The sequence below is a fragment of the Tenrec ecaudatus genome, chromosome 3 (assembly GCF_050624435.1).
Source record: "Tenrec ecaudatus isolate mTenEca1 chromosome 3, mTenEca1.hap1, whole genome shotgun sequence".
NCBI classification, from domain to species: Eukaryota; Metazoa; Chordata; class Mammalia; order Afrosoricida; family Tenrecidae; genus Tenrec; species Tenrec ecaudatus.
The window spans coordinates 118906468-118931749 of NC_134532.1; the positions used below are offsets into that span (position 1 = coordinate 118906468).

General features: G+C 45.1%; 1 protein-coding gene across 4 annotated transcripts in view; it reads right to left on the reverse strand.

Annotated features, from left to right (window-relative positions):
- The window catches only part of NFKB1 (nuclear factor kappa B subunit 1), a 143677-nt gene that overhangs the window by 12908 nt on the left and 105487 nt on the right, over positions 1 to 25282 (reverse strand). For all 4 annotated transcript variants that reach the window (XM_075543983.1, XM_075543986.1, XM_075543984.1 and 1 more), the window contains 7 exons: positions 19020 to 19163; positions 17140 to 17229; positions 15760 to 15936; positions 14138 to 14279; positions 9565 to 9679; positions 1696 to 1897; positions 529 to 698 (listed from right to left, as the gene is read on the reverse strand). In XM_075543983.1, the coding sequence (XP_075400098.1) occupies positions 529 to 698; positions 1696 to 1897; positions 9565 to 9679; positions 14138 to 14279; positions 15760 to 15936; positions 17140 to 17229; positions 19020 to 19163 (1040 nt within the window). The remainder of the gene's footprint in view (positions 1 to 528; positions 699 to 1695; positions 1898 to 9564; positions 9680 to 14137; positions 14280 to 15759; positions 15937 to 17139; positions 17230 to 19019; positions 19164 to 25282) is intronic.

Genomic DNA, 25282 nt, shown 5'->3' on the forward strand with positions numbered 1-25282 from the left:
AAGTCCAACCCACAAAGAAAAAGCTTAGTGGCAGGTTCTCCGGCTCTTTTGCCCCTGTGCTCTCTGTCGCTTGGCCTTTGGGGTGCTACTCCCAGCTCCATGTAGGGTTGGGGCTGGCTCTGCTGTGGCAGGAGTCCCAATTCCGCGATGCTGGGGGGATGCCCCCTGAAGCTCCTATTCAGAAGCCTGCCACCGATGTTAAATCGATAGAGCTGAGTGGGGCGAGGAAACTCCTTGATGACATCAGTCTCGGAAAGGAAGCCAGGTGTGGCCGAGGGCCTGTGACTCACGGTGACCACATGTGAGTGCAGAGCTGTACTCAAGTCATTAATGGCTGAGTTTTGACAGGAAGACACCAGGCCTTCTTCTGAGGGACCCGCCTCTAGGTAGACTTGAACCGCCCACCTTCCCATTGGCATCCACACATGAACTGTTTGCACCACCCATTCCACTACTCACCTTCCCCCGCTCCCCGCCCCACCAGCCCTGGGAATGTGTTTAATGCACAGATGAGGTGAGGCCCCTCACCTCCAGGAGCAGGCAGCCCGCCAACGAGATGTTGTCATGCTCCACAGCCAGGTGCAGCGCCGTGCGCCCAGACTTCTGTTCCTGAGCATCCACATCTGCACCCGCAGCCACCAGGAGCCTCAGACAGGGCATGCTGTTGCTCATCATGGCTAGGTGAATGGCGTTCAGACCTACGGCCCAAGAATACAGTCAGTCACAGGGGTGGAAAGGCTGCTCCCAAGATGGTACTTGGTGAAGCCAAAGGAAATGGCAAAAAGCTGAAGGAAACGGTTGGTCCCCCGTCTAGTGCTGAAAGGATATCTACCCAAGATGTGCTTTATTTTACAGACACTGTCGGGTCACAGGGGGCTTCCTGCTGGTAACGCTGGGTTGCTAATTGCATGTCCAGCAGTTTGAATTGCCCAGCGGCTCAGCAGGAGGAAGATGAGCCTGTCTGCTCTCAGAAGATGAATGGTCTCAGGAAGCCTCCACAGGGTCCCTATCGCTGCATGGCAGTGGTTTGGTCTTTGGTAAGTTTATTCTGATGAACTTAAATGTGATGCGCCAGACTCCCATCGCATCCCCAGGAGATGCAGACAGCAAATAAACAGTCACTGAGGAAGCCAGGTTTCATATGCTTACAGACCAGAGACCAGTGAGCAGTGGGGGGGGGGGGGTGGGGGTGGTGGTGGCGGGGGGAGATAAAAAAAAAAACGTTTGGAAAAATTCTGTTACGTTTCCATTCCAATTTTCCATGAAAACCCCTCCCATGCATATGCCTGACTTTGTTTATTCATTTGTTGTGTATTATTTTAAAGGATTATAAACATTATTTTTAAAATAACATTTATTCTTTTTTTACATGTTCATGGAAGAATACCAAGAACACAGAGCACAGAAAAAGGGGAAATTATTCCAAATCACCAATTAAGAAGTTTACTATGGGGAGCAAAAGAAATGCCCAGAGAGACGAGTCCAAGATGAAATCACTTTGGAATGGTTTATCAAGTACCATGGGTGACAAATAATCCTGTTTATTCCCCTAACAATCGACAGCTTGGAAACCCTACCATAAGAGGGTCGCCAGGAGTGGGAATCCACTTGACGGCATTGCCTTGTTTGGGTGTCAAATACCTAGTAGTTATTTAGAAAGTTGGTAGTGAAAGCTATCCCACCTTTGTTCCTTACCTTCCCCATTGGGGTGGTTGATCAGCAGCGCAGCCTTTTGGTGCTGGAGTAAGATATTGAGAATTTGGTCATGCCCTTCTTTGGCAGCAAGGTGTAAAACAGAGTTACCCAAGCGGTCCAGAAGACTCAGGTCAGCCCCAGCCCTCAACAAGTCCTCCACCACAGCTTCTTGCTTGGTGATCACTGCTAAGTGCAAGGGCGTCTGCAAATGGTGGGAAAAGGGTACAGAGAAGATACATATTGGTCAGCTGTCAAGGTTTAGAACCGAATGGAGTCTTGTGGCTGTTACTGAAATTGGTAGACCCATAGGGCAGGACCAATTCCCACTCTCAGATGAGCTCCTGATCTTTGAAAATCAACTTACTTACTTAAAAGTTAACTTACTCCTTCATATCATACATCACTACTAGCAATAAGCAAGGCTTGAAAAGGTTGGCGGAAAAAATAGAATCAAAGGAAAATGTTCTTTTCCATCAACTCTTTGAAGGTCCTTTGTAATACACATTTAGTTATTTGATTTCTAGGATTGCTCTTTCATATCTATAGCACTAAAGAGTTTTCTTATTTTTCATGACAGCTCACTGATTGTTGTTATATTAACTCAATATATATTCATTAATTGATTGTTGGTATACTAATGAATTTAGGTCCCTAGATAGTGCAAACAACTTGCCCTCGTTTATTGAAAGGTTGGTTTGTTCAAATCTATCTAGTATCATAGCAGGAGAAAGCCTGCTAAAATTACAGCCAAGAACATTTCACGGAGCAGTTCTATTTTATGAGGTCGCGATGCATCAGAAGTGACGCAAAGACAATGGGCCTGGTTGTCTATTTTTGGGTTTATTAGTAAGCTTAGTTTTCTTGATTTTGTAGTAGACACCTATCTTCAACTGATACTTCCATATGTTAACATACCAAGCTAGATGGGTCTTATTGCAGAAGTTTAATGAACTACCCAATAGAAATAAAGGGCTGTCATTCTCTATTCGCATGGACAAATAAAGGTGCCAAGTGGAAAAACTACTGTTCTACTGTCTGGTTCATGAAACAGGATCAGCAGAGCAGTCTCCCTACCCTTATTTTGTAAAAAGTATTTGAGGATTCTAAACACCATAACCAGGGCAACACGACACTCACACTAAGAAGGCTCAGATGCAGAGAAAGGTGATCGTTGGTGCTTCATAGGTGACTAACTGGTCCATTTGACTACTCTGACACACAACGGGCCACCTCAGGGAAGCCAGATGAGGTGCTCTGAAAACAGTATTTCCGAAAATAAGCCAGACAAACACAATCAGGAAACTATCTTTTCAAGAAGGAGGCCACTGGGAGCAGCAATGTTGTCACCCCATTGAATATGTTTTACAAGAGGCTGTGAACTCCAGCTGCCGGGGAATTTTGCCTAAACTTTGGCAACAGCAGTCAGTACAGGAGAGCTACTAACACTTGGCTGCGGCAGGGAGAACTGGCAGGATGAACACACACACACACACACACACGCACACACACACACAACCACCTGTGCACAGGAGGGGACTCAAAATATTTGTGGAAAAATTCCATGATCTTTCCATTCCATTTTTTCTATGAACGTATTGAAGCCTCTTCATATCTATTCATATCATACAGACCCTCTTCCCATGATGAGAAGTCTTTTTTAATTTTACTGTTGTTCTCTCACAAAACCATATATTTCATGTTTCTAGAGTTTTGAACCTAGAGAGAGTTACATGAGGGAATTCAGGGATTGTGCGATGGCGTGGACAGGTGGGCTTCCCTGATCATTCTGGAAAGCCACGTGGTAGTGTTATGTGTCAACCTGACCATGCTTGTGTACCCAGGTAATTAATCAAAGACAAATCTAGGGGCCCTTGGGAAGGTATTATGTAAACATATTAGCATCACAAACACGGGTGGGCCTCTTCCAATCAGGTGAAAACCTAAATAGAAAACACTGCAGTTTTCCAGAGAAACTCCATCTCAAAAGCGTAAGGACAAACCATTCCTGTTGAGTTTCCATCCTGCCCTCCAGATTTTAGATTCAAGAATGTAAACAGCACCTGCCTGAATTCCTGACTGATGGGCCAGCCACGTGGATTCAGGACTTGCTAGGCCACCCCATCCCACCCACACACAATACTATGACCCAACTCCTTACAGTAACCATTGCGATGTAAATCTAGACGGCTTGTTCTGTGATTATGGAGAACCAAACTGATACCCCAAATATGCAATGTCCCAGCAAGCCCACCTGGGATATCTGCGTGAGATGCTGACACAGACCCTCAAAGGGAGCTGGGAGGATACCACTGTGGTGTTACTTGTGGAGGTACAAAGTTAGAAGCAGCTTAAATGTCGACTAGTGTGGAACTGGTTGCATGGGAATGCACTCTGGGATTCTCTCCAGCAGTCCAAGTATAAACAATGAACTGCATATCCAACCACACGGATAGGTCCTAGAAACAGTGGAGAAACAGTGACCTTTATCACTGGGACATCTGTGTGCTTAAAAATACATGCACGTGGAACTCACGCATTAACACATACACATGGAATACACACACACGTGTGCACTCAAAAATAGTGAAATGTAAGATCTAACATTGTACCCAGAAGGGCTCACCAGTGTCAATTTCCTGGTTTTGATACTATGCTACAGTCACGCAAGTTGCTACTACAGGTAACTGCAAATTATTTAACATAGTTCTTCAAGCCATACTCTGTCTGGTTAAGAGAAAATGCGGGGAGATGCTGAGAGGATTCACTGTGATTGCCATCCTGCTGCACATAAAGTGAGCCCTCTCAGAAGCTAAAGAGGGGGTTTTCCCAACAACAAGAGACAGGAGCAGAGTGCACTGAGATCCCTGTAAGTCCCCCTGATGCAGAAGACAGCGTTGACCTCACAGGAGCAGCAGCAGAACCACGAGCTACAGCACGCGATGGAGTGGTACCCTTTCCAGTTCACAGAGCAAGGGAAGGCGAGTGCTTTGGGACAGGAGAGAGATTTGTGGAGTGAGTGCCCTGGGCACTTAATTGGAGGAGGCGGGCTTGCTGACTTTTGGGGTAAGGCTTAGAGAGAAGTGGCATGTCCTTTGGGCATTTATTAGCCGTCCTGCAAGACCTTTGCAACACACACTGACTGAACAACTCCATCCTGAGCATGTCTCACCTGAACTTTAACCTGTTCACTTCCACAATAAACACTTTAATCACGAGTATTGACAGGGTGGACACTGCAATGAATAAGTTACCTAAAATAAAGGTAGACAGTAGTGCATGTATGATAGAGCAGTGACCATTGGGGAGGCAGGGTGAAGGGCACATGAAACTTTTCTGTACATTTTTTGGGGGGTAATTTTCTATGAACCTAAAGGAGGCACTGGGTTGCTACCTTCAAGGTCAGCAGTTCAAACCCAGCAGTCACTCTGAGGGAGAAAAATGTGCCTGTCTGATTCTGTAGAGGGTTATGATCTTGGAAACCGTGTATAAAGTTGCTATGAGTTGGAATTACCTTGATGGCAGTAGGTTTATAACCTATAATTACACAAAAAAATACACTCTCTGCCATTGAGTTGATTCTAGATCATAGGGACCCAGTAAGAAAAAAAAGTTAAAGTTTAATTCAGAGTAGTAGCAGTATGTATAATATTGATACTGTTGAAAGTACACTATAATATCTCTATAATTTAAAGTGGTCATATATATGTAGCCAGTACTTGGAAAAAAACAAACAAACACATACACACAATCTTCACTTACTGGGGCACAGCCAAGGAACTTGTACATTACCAAGGAATGGAACTTTGATTTTTCTGCACCAATGTTAAAAGTCTGAGCATTAATTCATAATAATTAAAAACAAAGAAAAGTAATTCACTAAACAAAACAAAGAAAAACAACAAGTCTACCTAGCTTGAGAGGAATAGATGCAAATATAAAATACATGTCAAATTCATTGGATTAATCTATGTTGGAGGTTGGGGGTGGGGTAGGAGAAGAAAACAAAAGTTAAAGAGAATAGAATTTTAAAATAGGTGCAGAAAAATCTTACCTCTGTATACTTGGGTTTGTGCACACAATTGTGTGTGTGCATCTAGAGTGCTGAGGGCAGAATTGATTATGACAGATGGTAACAGAAATGTAGTAAGATTAGTGAAAGATATTTTGGGAGAATGCTTAAGATACTTGTCGAATCATTGCCTATTGCTTGCAGGGGTCCTCAAACTTTTTAAACAGGGTCCCTCAGACCCGTTGGAGGACCAGACTATAGTTAAAAAAAAAAACTATGAACAAATTCCTATGTACTCTGCACATATCTTATTTTGAAGTAAATAGACAAATGGGGCAAAAACACCCGGCGGGCCGGACAAATGTCCTCAGCGGGCCGGACAAATGTCCTCGGCCGGCCGGACAAATGCCCTCGGCGGGCCGGACAAATGCCCTCGGCGGGCTGCCTGTGGCCCACAGGCCATAGTTTGAGGACGCCTGGCTTAGAGAGCTATGCAAATTTCTATTTGTATAGAGAGCTAAACAACTAGAATAGTTACCAGAGAACCTTTCCAAGAGATTAAAATAGAGTTAACCACTTATCTGTTGGCGATTCTGAAGTCAATACTGCCACTGAGTGTGTCTGAGCACTAGAAGACCCCAGGCCCTCGCCCAGTAACTAGAGTGGTTAACGAGGTGGGAGAGAAATGGGCTGGTAGTCTCCTGGCAGCCACAAACTGAGAAGTGGCCAAAATGTCCCTGGGGGTGGTTTCAGGCCTTTGTTCCTCTGCGCTGGAGAGTCTCAATAGATGAATCAGATGATATAGCAAGTAAGGAGTTAGCACATAATCAATTACAATGACTAAGCCGACTGTGCTGCGTCCTGTGCAGGAACTCTCTATAAACAGACCAACAAGTAACCCCTTGACTCTAACCTCCAGGAAATGAAGTGAAGCAGTCTTTGAATGGAACATCCAGAAGCTACCGCTTCCCATTTCTGAGTTCATTTGTAGACCTGTGCTGGGTACAAAGAACTATCTCCCCAAAGGTCTGAGGGACTCAAACTTAAGGGGCCAAATGACTTTTCAAAGACTAACAACTTCCCAAAAGAGTGTGAACGTTTGAAGACATTCCTTAAATGCAAATATAAAATCAGGCTGTATCCTAGTCTTTTAATGTTGTCAGTCTATTAAGAATCGCCAACTTCATTTTCCCTTAAGCATCATAGCCAGATAGGTCTAATGCATTAAGTTAAATGAACAACTACTATTTTCTCCTATTAGGAAACACCTATTCACATTATTAAAAATCTACTGAAAACTATGTGTCAACATTTCCAAATGTTTACTTTCAGAAAACAAACAAAAAAGACTCAAATAATCGCCTTAAAAATTGAGATGGGCCAATAGGTTCTTTCACTAAGTTAATTGGTTGGCCAGCGTTGTGGAGACTGGGAGTGCTCACCCCAGGTGTTTGAGCATACACCATCTCAGCGGAGGAGGCTTGGGAGACACGTTGGGCCATTGGGCCGAGTGCCGGGAAGAAGGGTGGAAAGTTGAGAAGGGAACAGAGCAGATAACTCTCTAGGTAAGATGGTAAGGGGGGCCGAAACACAGCGAGGCGGAGAAAGCAACCAGGGGAGGGGGTGTGGGAGACCCTCCCAGGCGCAGAAATCCATTTCACCTCACGCTTCTGCGCTCCTTACCCCGAGGGGCTGGCCACAGATTCAGCTCCACACACCTAGTATTAAGGCTCTGGTTCTGGCCCCAAGTTTTCATCCTCTTTTTTACTATACCGGAAACCTGTCTGTGCCCATTTAGGCAAGCCCAAGTCTATGGCTGAATGTTCTCCATGTACTGTCTGAGGAGTTCTTGCTTGCTCGCTCATTCTAAAATTAATTTTAAAAAAAGTTTTTTAATTGGGTAAAGGTTTACACCCTCAACAATTCCCACAGCTTGCTTCATTTCATTCATCACCACAGCCTCAATGCAGCACCTAGACCGACCCAGTCTTCTCCTGTTCCTGCCTCCCCTCCTGCTGCCCCCCCAACGGCGGACTGCTCTAAGGCGTGGGTTCAGCACGAGTGTGATGATCGCCTGGCAACGGTTTGGCTGAAAATTTAAGTTTGTCCTCTAGTCCACTTAACGTCTATTTATAACCAATTTGGTAGCAAGTGTTGGTGTTCTCAGTTCACCTCCCAGTGAGCTTTGTTTCTGCAAGATGGTTTTTCTTCCTCAAGAAACTTTCTTTCTAGGCAAATAAGCGGTTATCTAGCTCAGAAGCAACAAAGCCCACAGTTAAGAAGCACATGGCCTAAGCGAATACAAGGTGTTGAATTGACCATGTAGCAGACACCAAGGAACAAAAACAATCATTGTGTGATCACCTTCCTCACATAATCGCTGAAGACGAAAGTGTGCATAAGCAAGTGTGGTGAAGAAGGCTGATGGTGCCCGACTACTTAGAGATATAGCGTCTGGGGACTTAAAGGCTTGAAAGCAAACAAGTGGCCATCTAGCCCAGAAGCAACAAAGCCCACACGGAAGCAGCACACCAACATGGGTGATCGTGAAGGGCAGAGGAGACCAGGTCTCAAACAACAAAGGCGGGGTGGTGGTGAGGATCACATCACCGTGAATGAGGGGGGAGTGCGTGATGGGGACCCAATGCCCATCTACAGACAGCTAGACATCCCTTCCAGAGGGGTAGTGGGGAGGAGATGAGTCACTCAGGGTTCAGTGTAGCAACAATGAAACTCAAAACCTTCCTCTAGTTCCTGAACGCTTCCTCCCCTCCCAATTATCATGACCCCAATTCTACCTTGCGGACTTGGTTATACCAGAGGATGTACAGCGGTGCAGTAGGGATCTGGAAACACAGGGAATCTAGGACAGACGAACCCCTCAACACCAGCTGTAGGAATGGCGACACCAGGATGGAAGGGGGTGTAAAAAGGGAGAACCGATTTTGGAGATCTATGTGTAACCTCCTCTCTGGGAGATGGGCAATGGGGAGGTGGGTGAGGGGAGACGCCGGGGAGTGTAAGATAAGATATAATAATTATTTATAAACTATCAAGGGACCAGGGGGGGAGGGGGAGTGGGGAGGGCGGGGGAGGGGAAAAAAAGGGAAACCGAGCTGATTCCAGGAACCCAAGTGGAAGGTGAATTATGAGAATGATGAGTGCAATGAATGTATAAGGGTGCTTTGCTCAATTGATGTATGTACAGATTGTGATAAGAGCTGTATGAGCCCCAATAAAAAGATTTATTAATTAAAAAAAAAAGAAACTTTCTTTTTTTTTTAAACCTTTCTGGGTTGCCTTTATTTGATGGACATTTAATCTGAAGATTGTCTAAGTGTGTTTCAGCAGCCCTCAAAATCTGTGTCCCTTACTTGTTTTCCAAGGATAATTTTTTTCTCCTAGTTGATTTCCTTTCCTGGAAAATGTGACATTTTCGCTCTGGTGTCCGCCTTTATTAAGATGAACTGTTTGGTTGATTTTACAAGATTGCCACATTCCGGCAGGATGCAAAATGTCACTGCGTAATGATCGCTATTAAATAACTACCCACGGATCAAAGGATCCCAGTCAGAATAATCATATTCCCAACTAATGAGTTCTTAGGATATTACCAGAAAAACACTTAAAGTTTGTATGTTTAAAGTTTTTGCTACTGTCGCCATGAAAATAACACATACACAAAGCGAAACCCAAACAAAAAAACTACACGTTCACACACAGAAACATTTCTTCAATGTTCTCCTTGAGAACTTGAAACATAGAAAGTTCTCTCTGAGAAAACAAAAAAATCCTTTCTTGAGGACGACGACGACGACCCAAAATCCTAATCGCAGATGTTCCTTCAATGTTCTCCTTACCTGGTAAAGGTCGTTTCTCATGTCGATGACGTCATCAGAAACCAAACCTGCCGTGACTTCTAGCAGGTCCCTCACAAGCTGGGCGTGAAGGTGGATGATTGCCAAGTGCAAGACGCTAGAATGCAGATGAGAGTGACAAGCATCAGCGAGCTGCAGTATTCATGATAAACCTCTCGCAGTGTGATTAGTCTCGGGCTGACGCGGGTCCTCCCACTCAGTTTCCGGTGCTGTGGGTAGGAGCCACGGAGCAGCCGACTCGTGAGGAAGGAACGGGTGAGGGAGAAACCTTGGCTCCGAAAGACTGGAGTCCGTACAAAGCTACACTTGAAGGCGGGCATGCTCTAGGCCTGCACGCTCAGGGACAATGTCAGTCTGGACTTCAGAAGCATGGCTTCTGGTTCCTTGCGGTAAAAAGGTGCCCAGGTTTCAAGGTCAAGGAGACCCAAGTTCAACTTCCAGCCTCATGCAGTATGAGTTTCTCTTCTAGCTTTTCTTTGATTTTCTCTTCACCTGCTACTAGGAATTATTCAGAAGAGTTTAGCTTCCTCACCGAGCTCTGACACTCTCCTAAATTACAAGCATGGTGACAGCAGTGGTGTCAGATATTTCTAGAGGGAGAGAAAGAGAGAAGGATGGTAGGCTTGTAACTTTGGGTAAAAAACCTTTGGGAGGAACTTCTGAAGATTGTCTAACTGTGTGTCTCTTATGCAAACAGTCCTTCTGCTTGGAATATTTTGCTCTTCTTCTCTGCCTGAGTGATGCCTACTCGTTCCTTCACATTCCAGTTCCAACCACCTTTCCCGGGAAGACTTTCCTGGTAGAGTGCGTTGCCTCCTTCCTTGGCTCCTAGTGACCTCTGGAGCAGAATTGAATGCCTGAGCTGTTCATATGGTCTTAGCACGCATTTTAAGCATTAAAGTGAGAGGGGCAGTCTGAACCTAGTAGGATCACACTAGGGACGTTTCCAAAAACAAAAAGAAGCCAAACATACCATTCCTAGGAGCATACATTTTTTAATTGTTAAAAATACTTAATTCTAAAATTAACTGGATGCAAGCCAACAATAACAATAGTAAAAAAGTGGCCTCTTTTGTTTAGAGCTTCTATTTACCAAATATTACGCAGAACAGAATCTTAGGATGGAGGTAACTTATTGTCTTTTCTTTGCCTGATGATGAAAATGTGGCTTGTAAGTGTGGCATAACTAAGCCCACGTAGCTAGTAGACGGTGAAGCTGGAAGTCCAGCCCAGGTCTGTATTACTACAAAGTCACCTTCTCATCTCTCAGGCTATCCGGCATAAGTTATATACCTGCACTGCTCAACCTCGCTACACACGAGCATTGAAGAGGATGGTGACTGCAGGTTACGTACGACTTTGAGATGCGTAGCACATTCAAAGTATCCTACAGCAGCAGCTGCGGCACATCTGGGGTTTTTGGCACAGGCTGGAAATTTTCTAATCTAAAGATCTCAAAAGCTCTAAAACCAAACTCCCTGCTGATTATGACTCATAGCAGGCCTGGTGGGGCCAGGGGGTTACACATTGAGTTGCTCTCCACGAAGTCAGCAGTTTGATGCCACCCGATGCTCCCAGCTGAGAGATCAGGCTTTCTACTCCTGCAAAGATCTATGTAACCTTGGAAAGCCACGTGAGCAGTTACCTCCGTTCCACAGGCCGCTGGTGGTGAAAGAAACGAATGCTGCTTTATTTTCAGGTTTCTTTCCTCGTCATAGCAAGTGCAGAAACAGTGAATTATTCATTGTGGCTCTTCTGGCCAAAGTCTTTGATACTCTCACTGAATGACATAAATATATATATATTTTTCCCTACATGAGTTTGGGGAAAATGGTGCAGGAGGGAAGGAAAACGCTGGCAGGATTAATCTGTAAGTAACTGTCAACAGGACCCGAGCCCTCTGAGAAGCAGGAGTGGGATCCCCCTACCAGCGGGAACCAGGAGTGGAGTCCTTCCAGTGATGCGCCTTGATCCAGAGGACGGCTCTGACACCAGAGCAGCACCACCAGCATCAGTAGAACCACGATCCAGAGCATGAGACAGAGAAGGGGACTCCCTGCTCACAGAGCAAGTCGCGCGGAGAGCTTTGGGGCAGAGCTTGCTCACCGAGTGGGGTGCCTATAGGCACTTAGTTGGGGGAGCTGGGCTTTCTGACCCATGGAGCTGGAGCTAAGTGCTTTGGGGCTGTGCTTGTGTGCATGCCCTTTGGGTATTTATCAGCAGTCCTGAAAGAACTTTGTAAACATACCCCGACTTAATAACTGTATCCTTAGCATTTCTCATTTGCATGCTAACTTCTTTAATAAAGCCCTTAATCATGAATATGGTCTGGGAGTTCCGTGTTCTTATAATTCATTCTATCGCAATGAACTATAAAGTCTAGATATAAAAGTTGAGAGTGTTGTGCAAAACATGTACACACGTATATGAGGGGGCTTAAAAAGTTGGTACAAAATGGAATTAAAGATCATGGGTTTATTTCTCACAAGCTTTTTGAAGCCCCCTCCTATTTTATTTGGAATTAGCATAGGCACAGGAGGACATGCGTTTGCCTCTGTGTGTGTGTGTGTGTGTAAGCCTATTACTAATTCTTTATTGAGAGATATTCAGAATGATGACAAGATTTCACGACTGTCTGTCGAAATGCAATGCTCAACATTGAGGTGGACCATGTGCCTAAACCAACACAGACATACTGCTCAGCTACCAGGAAAACTGTGGTCCTCCCCAAAATGCCTTGAAATGTTCACGGGCACCTCAGCCTTTCATAGCAGAAGCTGGACCCCCCCTCCTCCTGCCCCCCCCCCCCCGCTGCGAATCTTCACACCCTCAAGGGGAATTTCCCCAATAACAAAAATTTTAACGTAAGTTTTATTTTTTAAAATGATGTTTTCTGTGATGACTAATAGTCACAGGATGAAAAATTCAGTGATAACGAGAGCTGAGCTGTGATGGCCAAAAGCTGCCCCTGTCCACACTCTTCCTGTGACTTGCCAGTCTCCTCCTCGATCTCACTCCGCCTCCTGCCTCCAGCGCTGCCCAGCCCACAATGCTCTGGCGAGAGCCTGTGCGGAGTCCTGACAGGGGCTCTAGGAATTCCTTCTGGTTGTGAAAGGAAAGAGCCTTCCTTGGCTTCTCGCCTAAACCCAGGGTCTGAACACTTGTGACCACTTTCACCTCAGAGAGCACGTGTCCCCTTTTCCTTTCTCCAATCCTCCCTTCAAACACAGCAGCTACTTTCTGCTCTGTACGTGCTTGTCTGCTTAGACTCCTCCTGCAGTAGGCCCTTCAGCATGTCACTTATTCCTGTCTTGGTGAACTGCTTTCTCTTGTAGGCACATGCTGTTGAAAACGAACTGGATTTTTCGCCCTGGGAGTGGAGTGGGGGGGGGGTTGAGAAACCTTCTGCTATCCATGGCATCACCCAAAGAAGCTGCACACACCAGTTCCTCTGGAACTGTCCCACAAGGCTAGTAGTTATACCATATCCTTGGTTACGTTGCAAGGAGTGAGAACAAAGGTCTTGCTTGAAAGCTTGAGGTTCGCACTTTCCTAAAGCATTTGGTTCAGGTTTTCAGCTGAGGTTTAAAAACCAGCACTGCGGTGCTCTTCCACAGAAAAGAATTTCTCAGTGTTGCCACTATTTTCAGCAGGTTTTGGATAAGAAGTCTCACTTGAATCTGAAGGCTGCTGCCTCTTGTTGTTGAAAGACATTTGAGATCCTTTTAGACATTTCAATGAAAGGACTACAAGGAGCATTTTAGAAAGAAGTCAGGTGGCTTTTCAAATCTGCTCTCAGCTAATAGCAGGAATGGAAGGCACGGTGTTTGGAACTGTGGATTCCCACATAACATGGGCTGGAGCTGTCACCAGTTTGTTCCAGTTATAGACCAGTAACGGTTACTAGAAGCCATGAATAAGGAACCAGTAGTTGGGAAATAAACACAATTACTTCTTGTTTTTTCTCTCTCTTTTTTAATGGTACACTATATTACAAACTCATATTTGTCATTTGGGGGGGGGGGCTACTGTGGTGACTTGCATATTACTTTGACCCTAAAAGTGATGCCCCCAGCATTTCCAGCATCAGCAGGGTCACCCATGGTAGATAGGCGTTAGTGGAGTTTCCAGACTTAGATGAGGAAGAAAGGTCTGGTAATCTATTAAAATTAACAAATGAAAACCTTATGAATCAGAAGAGGATGCTGTCTGAAACAGCCTGCGGGGCCAGAAGGTACACCACTGCAGCACCAGGGATCCAACAGACCAATGGTCAGGAAGGTGGCACGGGACCAGGCCTCCTTTTGTTCTCTTACACACGTGGTTGCTATGAGTCAGGGACAAAGCCAAACAGCCCTTCTGGGATTTAATTAGGACCCTTCAACCATTCAAGAGTCTGAAAGGTGATGGCAAAAATGCTGAGAAGCAGATGATTCCCATTACAAGACCAGTCACCCACCAGAGTTCTTTCAATCACAGCCAATGCGATGTGGGCGACGCGGTTCTCTCTTGCTTAACTCAAACCAGCCCTTGTCACACCGAAGTCCTGACTCACCTGTCCCCATTCTCGTCCTGCACGGCAGTAAGATGGCGCTGAACAGCCAGCAGCATCTTCACGTCTCCTGTTACCGCGTAGTCAAAAAGGGCATTGGCGTGCCGCTTGGCAAGTTGCATAGCTTTCTCCAGAAAGAGATTGTCTGCAAGGCAACGAGCGGGATCAACGTTGAGTTTCCCATACTTGCTCTGCAGTTACGACAGCCTCAAGTCAATGACCATCAGGGTCCCCGTGCTGACACCTGAACACATCCTTTCAGTTGAAAATGCTCCTTTCGGGGATTCAGGTTGTGTTCACTAGACCAGGCTGATATGGACTTACTCACAACTATAGTTACGGACTGATTTGAAGGTTTCTGTCCATGGCTTGTTAAGGAGGAAAAGTTCAGAAATATCTGCCACCTTAAAGGAAAATGACTAGCTCCCAAATAGTGGACTGAGTTTTGCTGTAATTTTAGATAACCATTCTCTTGGGGAAATAAGCCTTCAAGTACCTAAGGAGCCCTAGACAATCAGTTCCACTTCCCCCGAGTCACCAGCGTTTTCATAAAATCTGTTTCCTTAAGAACAGCAGTTAGCAAAGCAGGGGCTATGTAGCAAATTTGGTGCATGACCTGTTTTTTTAAAAAGCAATTTGATTGACATATAATTTATATAGCATATAATTTAATGGCGTGAATATGTTAAACCAGCAGCCATTTTGAGGAAGAAAGATGAGGCTTTCTGTTCCTGTGAAGCTTTACGGTCTCAGAAGTCCAATGGGCACTTCTACTCTGTCCCACCGGGCCACTGGGGAAGGACATCATGCATGGTAAAGAAGAGAGGCAATGACAGAGGAAGGCCCTTGACAAGATGGATTGACACAATGGCTGCAAGACAGACTTCAAACATAAGAACCATTGTGAGGATGGCCCAGGCCCAGGCAGGGTTCCGTTGTATTGGGCAGAAGGTTGCTAAGAGTCTGAACAGATGCAATAGCATCCAATAACGGTAGGGTCCGTAGGAATTGGACTTGGCTCAATGGCAGTGAGCTGAGCTGAGGACAATCCAGAAAGCGCTGGATTCATGATGCACGATCTGATAGAACTGGATCACAGTGCACACAAAAGGACACGGCCCATCTGAACCCTAATAAAGAGAGTGACTGACAGGGAACCCCCCCCAAAAAAGGTGTGTGTGTGTGTGTGTGTGTGTGTGTGTGTGTGTGTGTGTGGCTAAGGTGCAATCGGCTAGGACCATTAAGTTAGACTGCAGGGGAGGGTGACTACTGAGGTTGGGAAAACTGTTCTCTACCAAGAGGACCAGAAACAGATGATTCTCATTGTAGCCAACAATGGTGTGTTCGTGACTGCCCAGCCTGTGTGTAAATTTCTGTACTTTATGTTCCAAGATTCATCTGGGAAAATGGAAATCCCAATGTGACTACAATGACCAGACACATGCTTTTTAAAGGACAAATAAAAAACACTAGGCTTTTGGGGGCACACTGTACTAGGCATTGATGTGTCATCTTTCGATTAAGCAGAAAAATACCTTGTCTTCTAGGAATCTCTCTCTATATCTACAACGGGCTCCCCTTCCCACCCCCAGCCAATTGGGTGTAATCACTGTGTGATCACTTACCCTGAAACCTACACTTCTCGTCCTTTACTCCGACTGTGTACGTCAGTGTCACCCCATCAGGCCCTTTGCTGGACTCCTTATCTTGCTCTGTGGTTTCAAAGACTTTCCCAGAAAGATTTTCAACATCTTTTTCATCACAACGTTCATGGCCGTTTTTAGAGGGGGTGCCTATGGGTCCTAAGACAAATGCAAAAACATTAGCCTTTTTCCTGTCAGGTCCACTAAGTGAGCTGTAAGTCAGGACCTCGGTGAAGAGGCAGATCTGAGTATAAGGAGAAAGTACTGTAAGTTCATTGCAAAGAGAAAAGAAAGAAGATTTTAAATTCTTTTTCTTGGACATGGCCGTGGTACAAGAAACCTGTTTTGTAGTTACAGTGAAAGTGAAAAATTCATCGTCAGTGAAGGCATGGCAGTTTAGTTTTGTTTTTTCCTAATGCCAATGAATAGATCAAATGGAGAAGACACAGTCCCATGCCACATTTTTAGTGTGTGAAATCTCCCGAGCACCGTTTCAGATGGTGCTCTTCTGGGTCTGACCATGCTGCCTCACCAGCCTTCGCGTGCAATTCAGCTCGACGGGCACGTCTAGTGCACTGACAAGCATGTGCCTTCATCTAGGAATGAATACCCTCTACCCCGCCCCCAGAATCTCAATGTCTTCTGTCTACAAATATCTATATATATTCTACTCTGAAAGCAATCATGAAGATTACAGTGAAAGGACATCCAAATACTTGGCATAAAGCAGGCATTCCATAAACAGTAATCTTTTATTGTATTATTTCATCAGTGGGCATGTAACATACACAATGAAGAAAGATGGCAACAGTTGCTACTCCAGGGCGCATTTAATGGGGAAAAGACCAACCCCATAAAACTCAAAAAGACTTCAAAAGCATATGAGAAAAAGGAGGAACAGAAAGCTTTGGTGCTTTAAAAAATTTTTTATTCTTGCACAGTCAACTCTCTCTATGCCGCTTATTAATGCTTGTATAAACCTACCAGCAGGCATTCAGAAATAAATATATAAATATGAGCAAAGCATCTAAAATGGAGTTCATACCCTCCCCTAGAAGATAATGATATTTTGGAAATATATCTTATTTTATCAGCATTATTCAATAATTTCAAAATGATAATGTTGTTGTGACAAGTACTGATTAAAACACATAAAACAAACCAAAAAACGAAGCTGAAACATTTTCCATGAGTCAGAACCAACTCATCAGCAACTAGTTTCCGTCACCCAATGGGGGACAAAGTGAATGAGAGAATGGATTCCTGATGTAAAAGAGAGGGTGGCCCAACGGATAACAACAATCTTTTCTTATCAAAAAACCCTTATTCAGAATTAAAACCCAACCCCAAATACTGAGTTACCGTGCTTCATCCCGGCGTTAGATTTGGTGGTTCCAGAATGGAAGGTGATTCCACTGTACGGAGGGAATCCATAGGCCGGGAAGCCGTACCCTGAAAGGACATATAGAATGAATGAGACACTGAGGAACTGTTTATATTATTAACTGGGAGTTCATACACATCTCATATCATTCCATAGTTCAATAGCCCTGGTCTCCCCATTTTCTGTATGTTTGCTCCTTTGTTTTAGGGTGGATCTCAACGGTGTTAGGGCATCGGCGGAGGTTACCCTCCTGAAGTTGTGTGATCTTTGACTGGGTTTCGGTATATGAAACTCAGGATTGATGAACCTACGGGGTCAGCAAGTAGAACAGGGCTTTGGAGGGTGGGGGTGGGGTGGGTACAGTGGTGATTTGTCAAGTCACTTCAAACCCCCGGAGTCCTTCCCCGGGAAAAGCATCGGCCGTCGTGTGGGAGGGCGCTGTGTCTGTCCCCGGTGGGCTTCTGGTGAGTTAAGACATCATGGAGGGCTGTGAGACCATTGCAATATGCAATTTACAAGTAGACCAATCCATGCTGGAGAAAATTGTCCACTCTTGTGCTAAAGGGACAGGTTAACCGTGAGTGGTCACCACCCAACCTCAGACTTTTTACCCGAGATAGTAGTATGATGATTGAGGAGAAAAACAAAACAACGAATCCAACACAGAACACATTCAAGCACACAACTCAGAAAAACTTCTAAAGGCAGAAATGGCCACTATTGTCCATTCTCCTAGGTTCTTTGGGGTGGGGGTGGGGGAGTATAAATTGGTAGGGCTCTTTGGGGAAGGAGCTGAAGGCAGACAGCATTCCCTTTGGCACAGTAATTTTATCTCCAAGAACTTAATTTACAAAGATAATCTGAAACGAAAGAAAAGCTATGTGGCTAGAGGAATTCAGAAGAGCATTTTACACAGATAATAAAACATCGCATCCATCAAGTGATAATACGGTTTGGCTCACTGGATGAAATATTACGAATCATTAAAAGTGATGCTTACATAAAGTTAAAACTACCGAGGGGGTGTGAGTTCATAAAAATGTTAGGGGAAAGGAGCATATAAGTTCTATGCACACTCACAGTACAATGATAATGAATGGCTAATACAAGACATGGAGTAAAATACAAGGAATGGTCACAGTTGTACTCCAGGGAAAATGCATAAATAGATCATCTCTGCACAAAAAATAACTGGAAGTGATTACCCTTGGATGGTAGGATTTTATGTATTTTCAAAGTGCTACAACACAGAATAAATAATCTGATCTCTACAATACAGAATTGCCCCTGTGAGTTTCTGTAAATTTTATAAGAGCAGAAGCCTCGTATTCCCCAACCCATGGGTGGCTGGTGGGTTTGTCCAGCACCCAATAATCCAAAATTAGAAAATTCTCCCATCCAGTCAAAAATGTCCAGAAACACAAAGGATTTAGAATATGCAACCCACAGGGAGGATGAAAACATTCAACAGAAAAATACCCAGGGATTAAACAGAAGACTGTTTGAAAATGTATGCCAAGCATTCAAAAAAACAAAACAGATCATAGAAAACTCAAAACAAATAAGCAAAATACAAAAGCAATCCCTGGAAACCAAAGTAAAGGAGGTAGTTAGCTTTGGATGACGTTCCCCACACCCCTCCTGAGGGTTTCTGGTATTATCTGCATACTGTAAAAGGAATATGCATTTCTTTGAAAATAAACATGTATGTATTTGTTGAATTAACTTTAAGATACCATTCAGTAATGCCACACCCACTGGACTCAAAGACATATTGGTAAACATAGTGGAAGGGCGAGGAGTGGGCTCTTCTTCTGCAACATATAAAAACTCTCGAGAGAGTAGATGTTCTTCTTACCTGGGCCAGTACCTCCAGTGCCTCCTCCTCCACCGCCACTCCCAAACATGCCTCCACCTCCAGCTCCAGCACCGCTACCACCACCGAAACTATCCGAAAAATTGGGCATGAGCTTCTGCCGTTTCCTCTGCACTTCCTCTTTATCTGTATTCAAAGAGAGGCAGGCCCAAAAGGAAGTGAAACCAGAGGAAAAGAGATTGATTCAGTTGTATGACTGGTCACAGAGAGAATATTGAATCTGGTGATATTTTTAGTCACTTAAGGAGGAAGAGACGCCCAATTTCAAGAAGTTTTATTTTTATTCCGATGGGCAACTAGACTGAGCACCAGCCTCAGAGAGACCACAGAACAGTACACGCCCCAAACTGTAACATGCCCAATGTTGCGAGAATTACCAGGAGACTAGATTGCCCATCCAAGAGTACTGGGAAGATAAGACTCTAGGCGTGTTCCCCTTGGCCATAGAATTCAACGACGAGTCATCAGCTATCATTTATTTGTGCATTTACTAGGAGCCAACAGGGCCCTGGTCACCGCTTTGTATGTTGGATTGCTAACCACAGGGTTAATAGTTTGAACTCACCAGCCACTATGTCGGAAAAAGATGAGGCTTTTTGCACCCATAAAGATTTACATCCTTGAAAACCAACAGGGGGGGCCAGTTCTACTCTGTTCTATAGTGCTGCTATGCATCAGAATGGGTTCGATGGCAGTGGGTTTGGTTTGGGGCTGAGTATGAGCCAGGAGGCCCAGGGGGTGCCAAGGGTTAACATGCTCAGCAAAGAGCTGAGAGGGTGGGTGCAGATTGGAGAATCCTCCCAGGAACAGCTGAAGAAACCCTGATATCCGCCTCTGAGAAACCAGCCATCCAAACCCCTGTGGTGTCCAGTCTACAGCGAGACACATGGGTCATGAAGAGTTGGAATTGACTGGTTTCTGTCAAGTTACGTGCTGGGGATACAGCGAAGCCTGACACGAGGTTTCTGGTGTCAGGAATGTTCTTTCTTAAGGCCGGGAAGGAAAGATTTAGCGAGAGCGCACGCTAAGGCTATCAAATGTTAAATTCCTTGTGCAGACCAGAGTTCTAGGAATTCCGGGAGGTTTTCTAGGAGGCCCAGGTGGACTGGGGAATTCAGGAAAGGCTTCCAAGGAGTGGCTTCCCCAGATCAACTTTATATGTGGAGGGAAAGGAGGAGGGAGGATGCTCTGGCAGAAAATGAGACACATGGGGTGCCTAAGAGAAGAGCGGTCAACCATGTAAACCACGTAAGCGGGAAGGAGAGTGTAGTATGGGAAATACACTGTGCAGGGCCTGGAAGAGACAACGAAGAACCTAATTTGCAGGTAGCAGAAGCGCTGATTGTTTCTGAAGGGGGAATGAAGTGGGCAGAGGGTCCCTGGTGAATGATGCTGTGAGGTGCAGTGCAGGTGACTCCAACACACCGCAATCCTAGGTGCTGTGGAGCGGAGCCGGGCTCCCCAGGGTTTTCGAGGGTGCAATGTTAACAGAAGCAGGTCTTCAGACTTGTCATTCACAGCACCACTAGATGGGTCTGAGTGCCCACCCTTCCGGTTTGCAGTCCAGTGCACACCCAGGGGCCTTCTAAGGGGTGCATCCAGCCCAAACCACTTGCTGGTAGGGAGTCAATTCTGACTCAGAGCAGCCCTCCGGAGGGTTTCTCATGCTTCGAATCTTTGCAGAAGCAGCTAGCCTCAATTCTATACAGAGGGGCGGCTCAGGGTTTTGAACTGCAAATCACACAGTTAGTCATCCAGATACTAAGGAAGGGTCAGAGCGTGGCGCTACAGACAGGACGTGATGCGGCTTGTTCCCCAGTAGCTGGCATGATAAACACAATGCATGAGGACGCTGGAGGCTTCGGTGAGTGAGGAGGTACGGAACCCTGAAAGTCGAAGGCACACTCTCGTGAAACACAGCGGTGTGCAGTGAGACTTTCTCCTCTCCTTCCTCGTGTGACTGCGCGTGTTCTCTTGCAGCCATTTTGCTTCCTTCGCACCAGACCTACTACTCCTTCTTCGTTCCCTCACTGTCTCTGCGGCTTATGACTGAGTTTTTCTTCTGTCATCCCTTTCTTTCTCTTCCTAGCAGATGTGGGCAAAGAAAAACACCCACGTTGCTACGATGTCGACTCGCAGGGACCCTACAGGACAGGGGAGAACTACATCGTTCTCCTCTTAGTCTCAGCAGGGAGCCTTCAAAATATAGCCAGTCGCTGAACATGCGCTTGGCAGAATGGATGTATGCGTGCACTGGGCTAAGAGCTGTACCAGCCCCAATAAAGCGATTTTTAAAAAGAAGAATCCATTTCAACCGCGGCTTTTGAGCTCTGTGGTCAGCTTCAATCCAGGGTGGCTCCTCAGGTTATGCTGACTGCCGTTCAGAACTCACGAGCAGCAATTTTATTAGGTTTTCCCAGTGGGCACAGGGTTAGGGCGAAAATAGAAGGAAAGGAAAGAACGGAGAAAGAAAATGGAAAAGTACAGAGGTGAGGGAAACGGCCGGGAAAACCGCATGGCGGCCGTGCTGCTCTGGGCACAAGGCACCCGGGCAGCGCTCGCAGGCAGCAGCCGCTCCTCAGAGAACTGCACTGAGAATCTTGCTCCACCTGCCCTAGCGCCTGGACCTTGCCCCGGCAGACCTTTCTGTCGCCTAAACTCAGTGAACTTTGAAAGGAACATGGGTTGAGTCCCTGGAGGATGCCCAAACTGCTGTTTTGACATGATGCGCAGAAAAGGTGTAGAGTTCTTTAGGGAAGAGTTCTAGAACTGGTTACTCCACTTTCAGCAGTATCCAGACCCAGATGGAGGATCTGCCGAGAAACAGCATCTAGGCATTTTGAAATTTTTGTTCAACGGCGGATCCTAACATATTGTAGCACTGCTTCTTGACTCATTGTCATATTTCTTCCTAGCTGACTGACAGAGTGCAAGTTGGGGTTTGGGGGAGTCTTTTTCCTACGTTAAATACAGGCTATTGTGATGTTCTTTTTGCAGCCAGCAGCACAGTATTGAAGAACTGTCCTCTTTCCGAGTTTTCAGCGTCCTTTCTGTCACAGGTTATTTTGAGAAAGCTCTTCTTCAAGTCTAATTCTGGGCTTATGTCAGTCCTCTCTGGATTTGATAGGCGACTGTTACCTGCTATTTACTAACCATCTCATGACCAGCTAAATGCAGGTGAAAGAGGAGACAGGAGAAAGCGGTGAAACATGTCAGGCTTAAAACATCGATCACGCCCAGACACGTTCTGAAAAACACTGCAGTGAATCAACTTTCTGAAAAATGTGCTTCCATCAGAAACAGGTGACCTCAAAAGGGAGAAGCGTCAATAGAGGGTTTCAAACATTCATAAAATTCCCCCACCATTTGCAGCATACCTAATTAATAGCTGAACTGTACTCATTATAAACTGCTGACCTCACAGAAAGGAAGCAGGTAACTTAGTCATCCTCAGAAGTAAACACTATCTATTGACATGGTCTCTAGTTAAGAGCTGATCGGATACTTTCTCTGTAATTATTTTGTTTTATACGGCATGGACATATAGTGGCTGTATCTCACTGTAATTTGGCTACTATAAAAAGTATTAACTGTCCTAGTCAGATTTCAATGACAGGAAATTCTACACGGAAAACTTTACCCAGGGGCCTGCAGTCTGATCTCCATGGAATTGAACATGTTCATTTTTACATTGGGCTCATTTATCTTTGCGGTCTATCTCTGACAGTGGCACAGTTGTACTATGTACTATGGAGATCAACCTATTCTAGAAGGGACGTGGCAATTTCTCTCTTAAAGAGGAAGCGGAAGCTGACATGGTTCAGTGACTTGTCTGCAATTAGGGCAGAGGGCACATCAGACTCAAAGCCAAGCACCTTTTCCATGATATTAGTTGCCATTATTTTTGAAACACCAAGAAACTACCTTTGTTTCCTTTAATGATTGATGACTTTGGCTTAATCCATAACTGTAGATTAAGTTTTAGCCTCTCCTACCTCTTGTTGTGCATGTGACTCAAAAGTATCTCATTTTTGCTTTTCATGTTCTAGTTTAAGTAAAGTGCCCTTTTTTTTGATGACACCTCTCATTATCTTAAGACCACAAGCCTGCTTTAATCGCCGTCGTTTCAGACGGGAAAGGCGCTCGGTTCTTCCTGTGGCACAACTAACTTCTCCGAACACAACTCAGCAGCTTCTCACCTATATCTGTCCCTCGCCAAACATTCCTCTCTTGAATATCTTGTTTCTCCTGGATGCAATCATCTCTGACATTTTTATTAGGTAGAACATTAATGATCGAAGATTATAGAGAGTTCAGAGTGGGATGATTCTGTACAAGGAGAGGAAAGTGTTTTGTTTTGATGTCTAATGTCTTACTTGATAGCACCTGCAGGGGCAGTGAATTATTCAATAAGCTCTTCTAGCCAAAGTCTCTACCTCCCACCAATGACCTTGTCCTACATGGGTCTGGTAAGATGGTGGGGGAAAGATACTGATCAACTCAAAATTCCCGCCGTCGGTCAATTCTGACTCATAGTGACCTCAGAGGTCAAGGCAGAACTGCCCTTGTGGTTTCTGAGACTGTAGCTCGACTGGAGTAGCTGCTGCCCATGCAGTCAGCAGTCCACTACAGAATCGCCATGCCGCCAGTGCTGCCAAGATACGGATAGGATTCACCTATGAGTAATTGTTAACAGGATCCCTGGTTGCCATCTTGCTGTATGTAAAATGTGCCTTCTGAGAAACAGCAAAAGCCAGGAGTAGAGGACATCCCTCTGGACCCAAAATTCCTGTGCAGCAAGCCTCCTGGATCCAGAAGACAACCATAACATCAGCGGAGCAGCAGCAGAGCTAGTAGCCAGCCCATAGAAGAGTGGTGGACTTCCAAACCCACTGAGGAAGTAAAACGGAGTGATGATTCTGTGCGCAAGACTGGCTTGTGGAGTGAAATGCTTCCGCATGCAGCTTGAGCTGCATGCCTTTTGGCTGAGTTTTGCTGGGATGAGGCGACTCTGGGAGCTGGGTTTGCTGACCCTTGAAGCTTCAGCCGAATACTCTCAGGTGGAGGCTTCCAGCAGAGCGGTACGTCCCTTGGGAATTTACTAGCAGATCCGAAAGAACTTTGTAACATGTCCTGATAAACAACTATCCTGAGTACTTCTCACTGGCATTGCCCCCTGACTTTCTTAATAAACCCTTTCATTATGAATTTTGTCTGTGGGTTCTGTGTAGGCATTGCCATAGATATTAAATCTTAGAGCGCTAAAATAGAGCCCATTGAGACAACATAGCACCCAATTTGTTACTAACCTTGAAAATAATGGCGGTCATTTATTGTATGCCTGCAGTATACTCTACTAGATTCTGGGGACAGAACTCACTCACGGCCATTGATTCTGACTCATAGCGACCTTATAGGACAGGGTAGAAACGCCCTTCTGGGTTTCCAAGACTGTCACTCCTTATGGGAGTCGAAGGGCTTGTCTTTCTCCTGAAGAGTGGCTGTCATTTCAAAGTGCTCACTCGCAGGTCACAGTCCAATGTGTAACCACCATGCTACTACAGCTCCCCGGGGCCATGTCACCGAACAAGAAAGACCAAGTGTGCATCCCCAAGGAAATTATTTCTACTAGGGTTCTAGAGAGACAGACAACAGACACATAAATCTGTGCTAGTTTTACATAAGGATAAAGAAACTTCTTAGCAGCCTGTATAGTTTTACAGATCGATAAAAATAATAGAGAGTGCAAAACTAGGCAACAAGGGGGGGGGGTGTCAATGGAGGTGTGTTCCCTGTTTAAAAGTTATGCTTGAATGTCTCGCAGGTACCTGTAATATGTTTTAAACTGAGCTGTCTTCCTTCTCACCCAAATCTACTTTGATCCTTTCGTCAGTCAACTATATCACAGGCTTCCGACAAGAGAACACTAGATCCATCGACATTTCCTGAACTTCTCCGTTATGCTCAAGTCCTCTTGGGGCCATCATGAACCTGTATCTTGGATCCATCTCCTCCTATCATTCCCAGGACCCATAACTTTGCTAATTTCATCACTTTTTACTTGAAATCTTAAGTTTTGTTTATGTTTTAATTCTTTCTTTGTGGGGTATGGGGTGGAAGTTCACAGAGCAAAGTAGCTTTCCATTCAATAATTTAGGCATCTTTTGCTTTGTGACAATCACTGCAATCCTTGCAGAATTCTTGTGACTCACTGTCTGTCTCCTGGACCGTCTTCTCATTAGCAA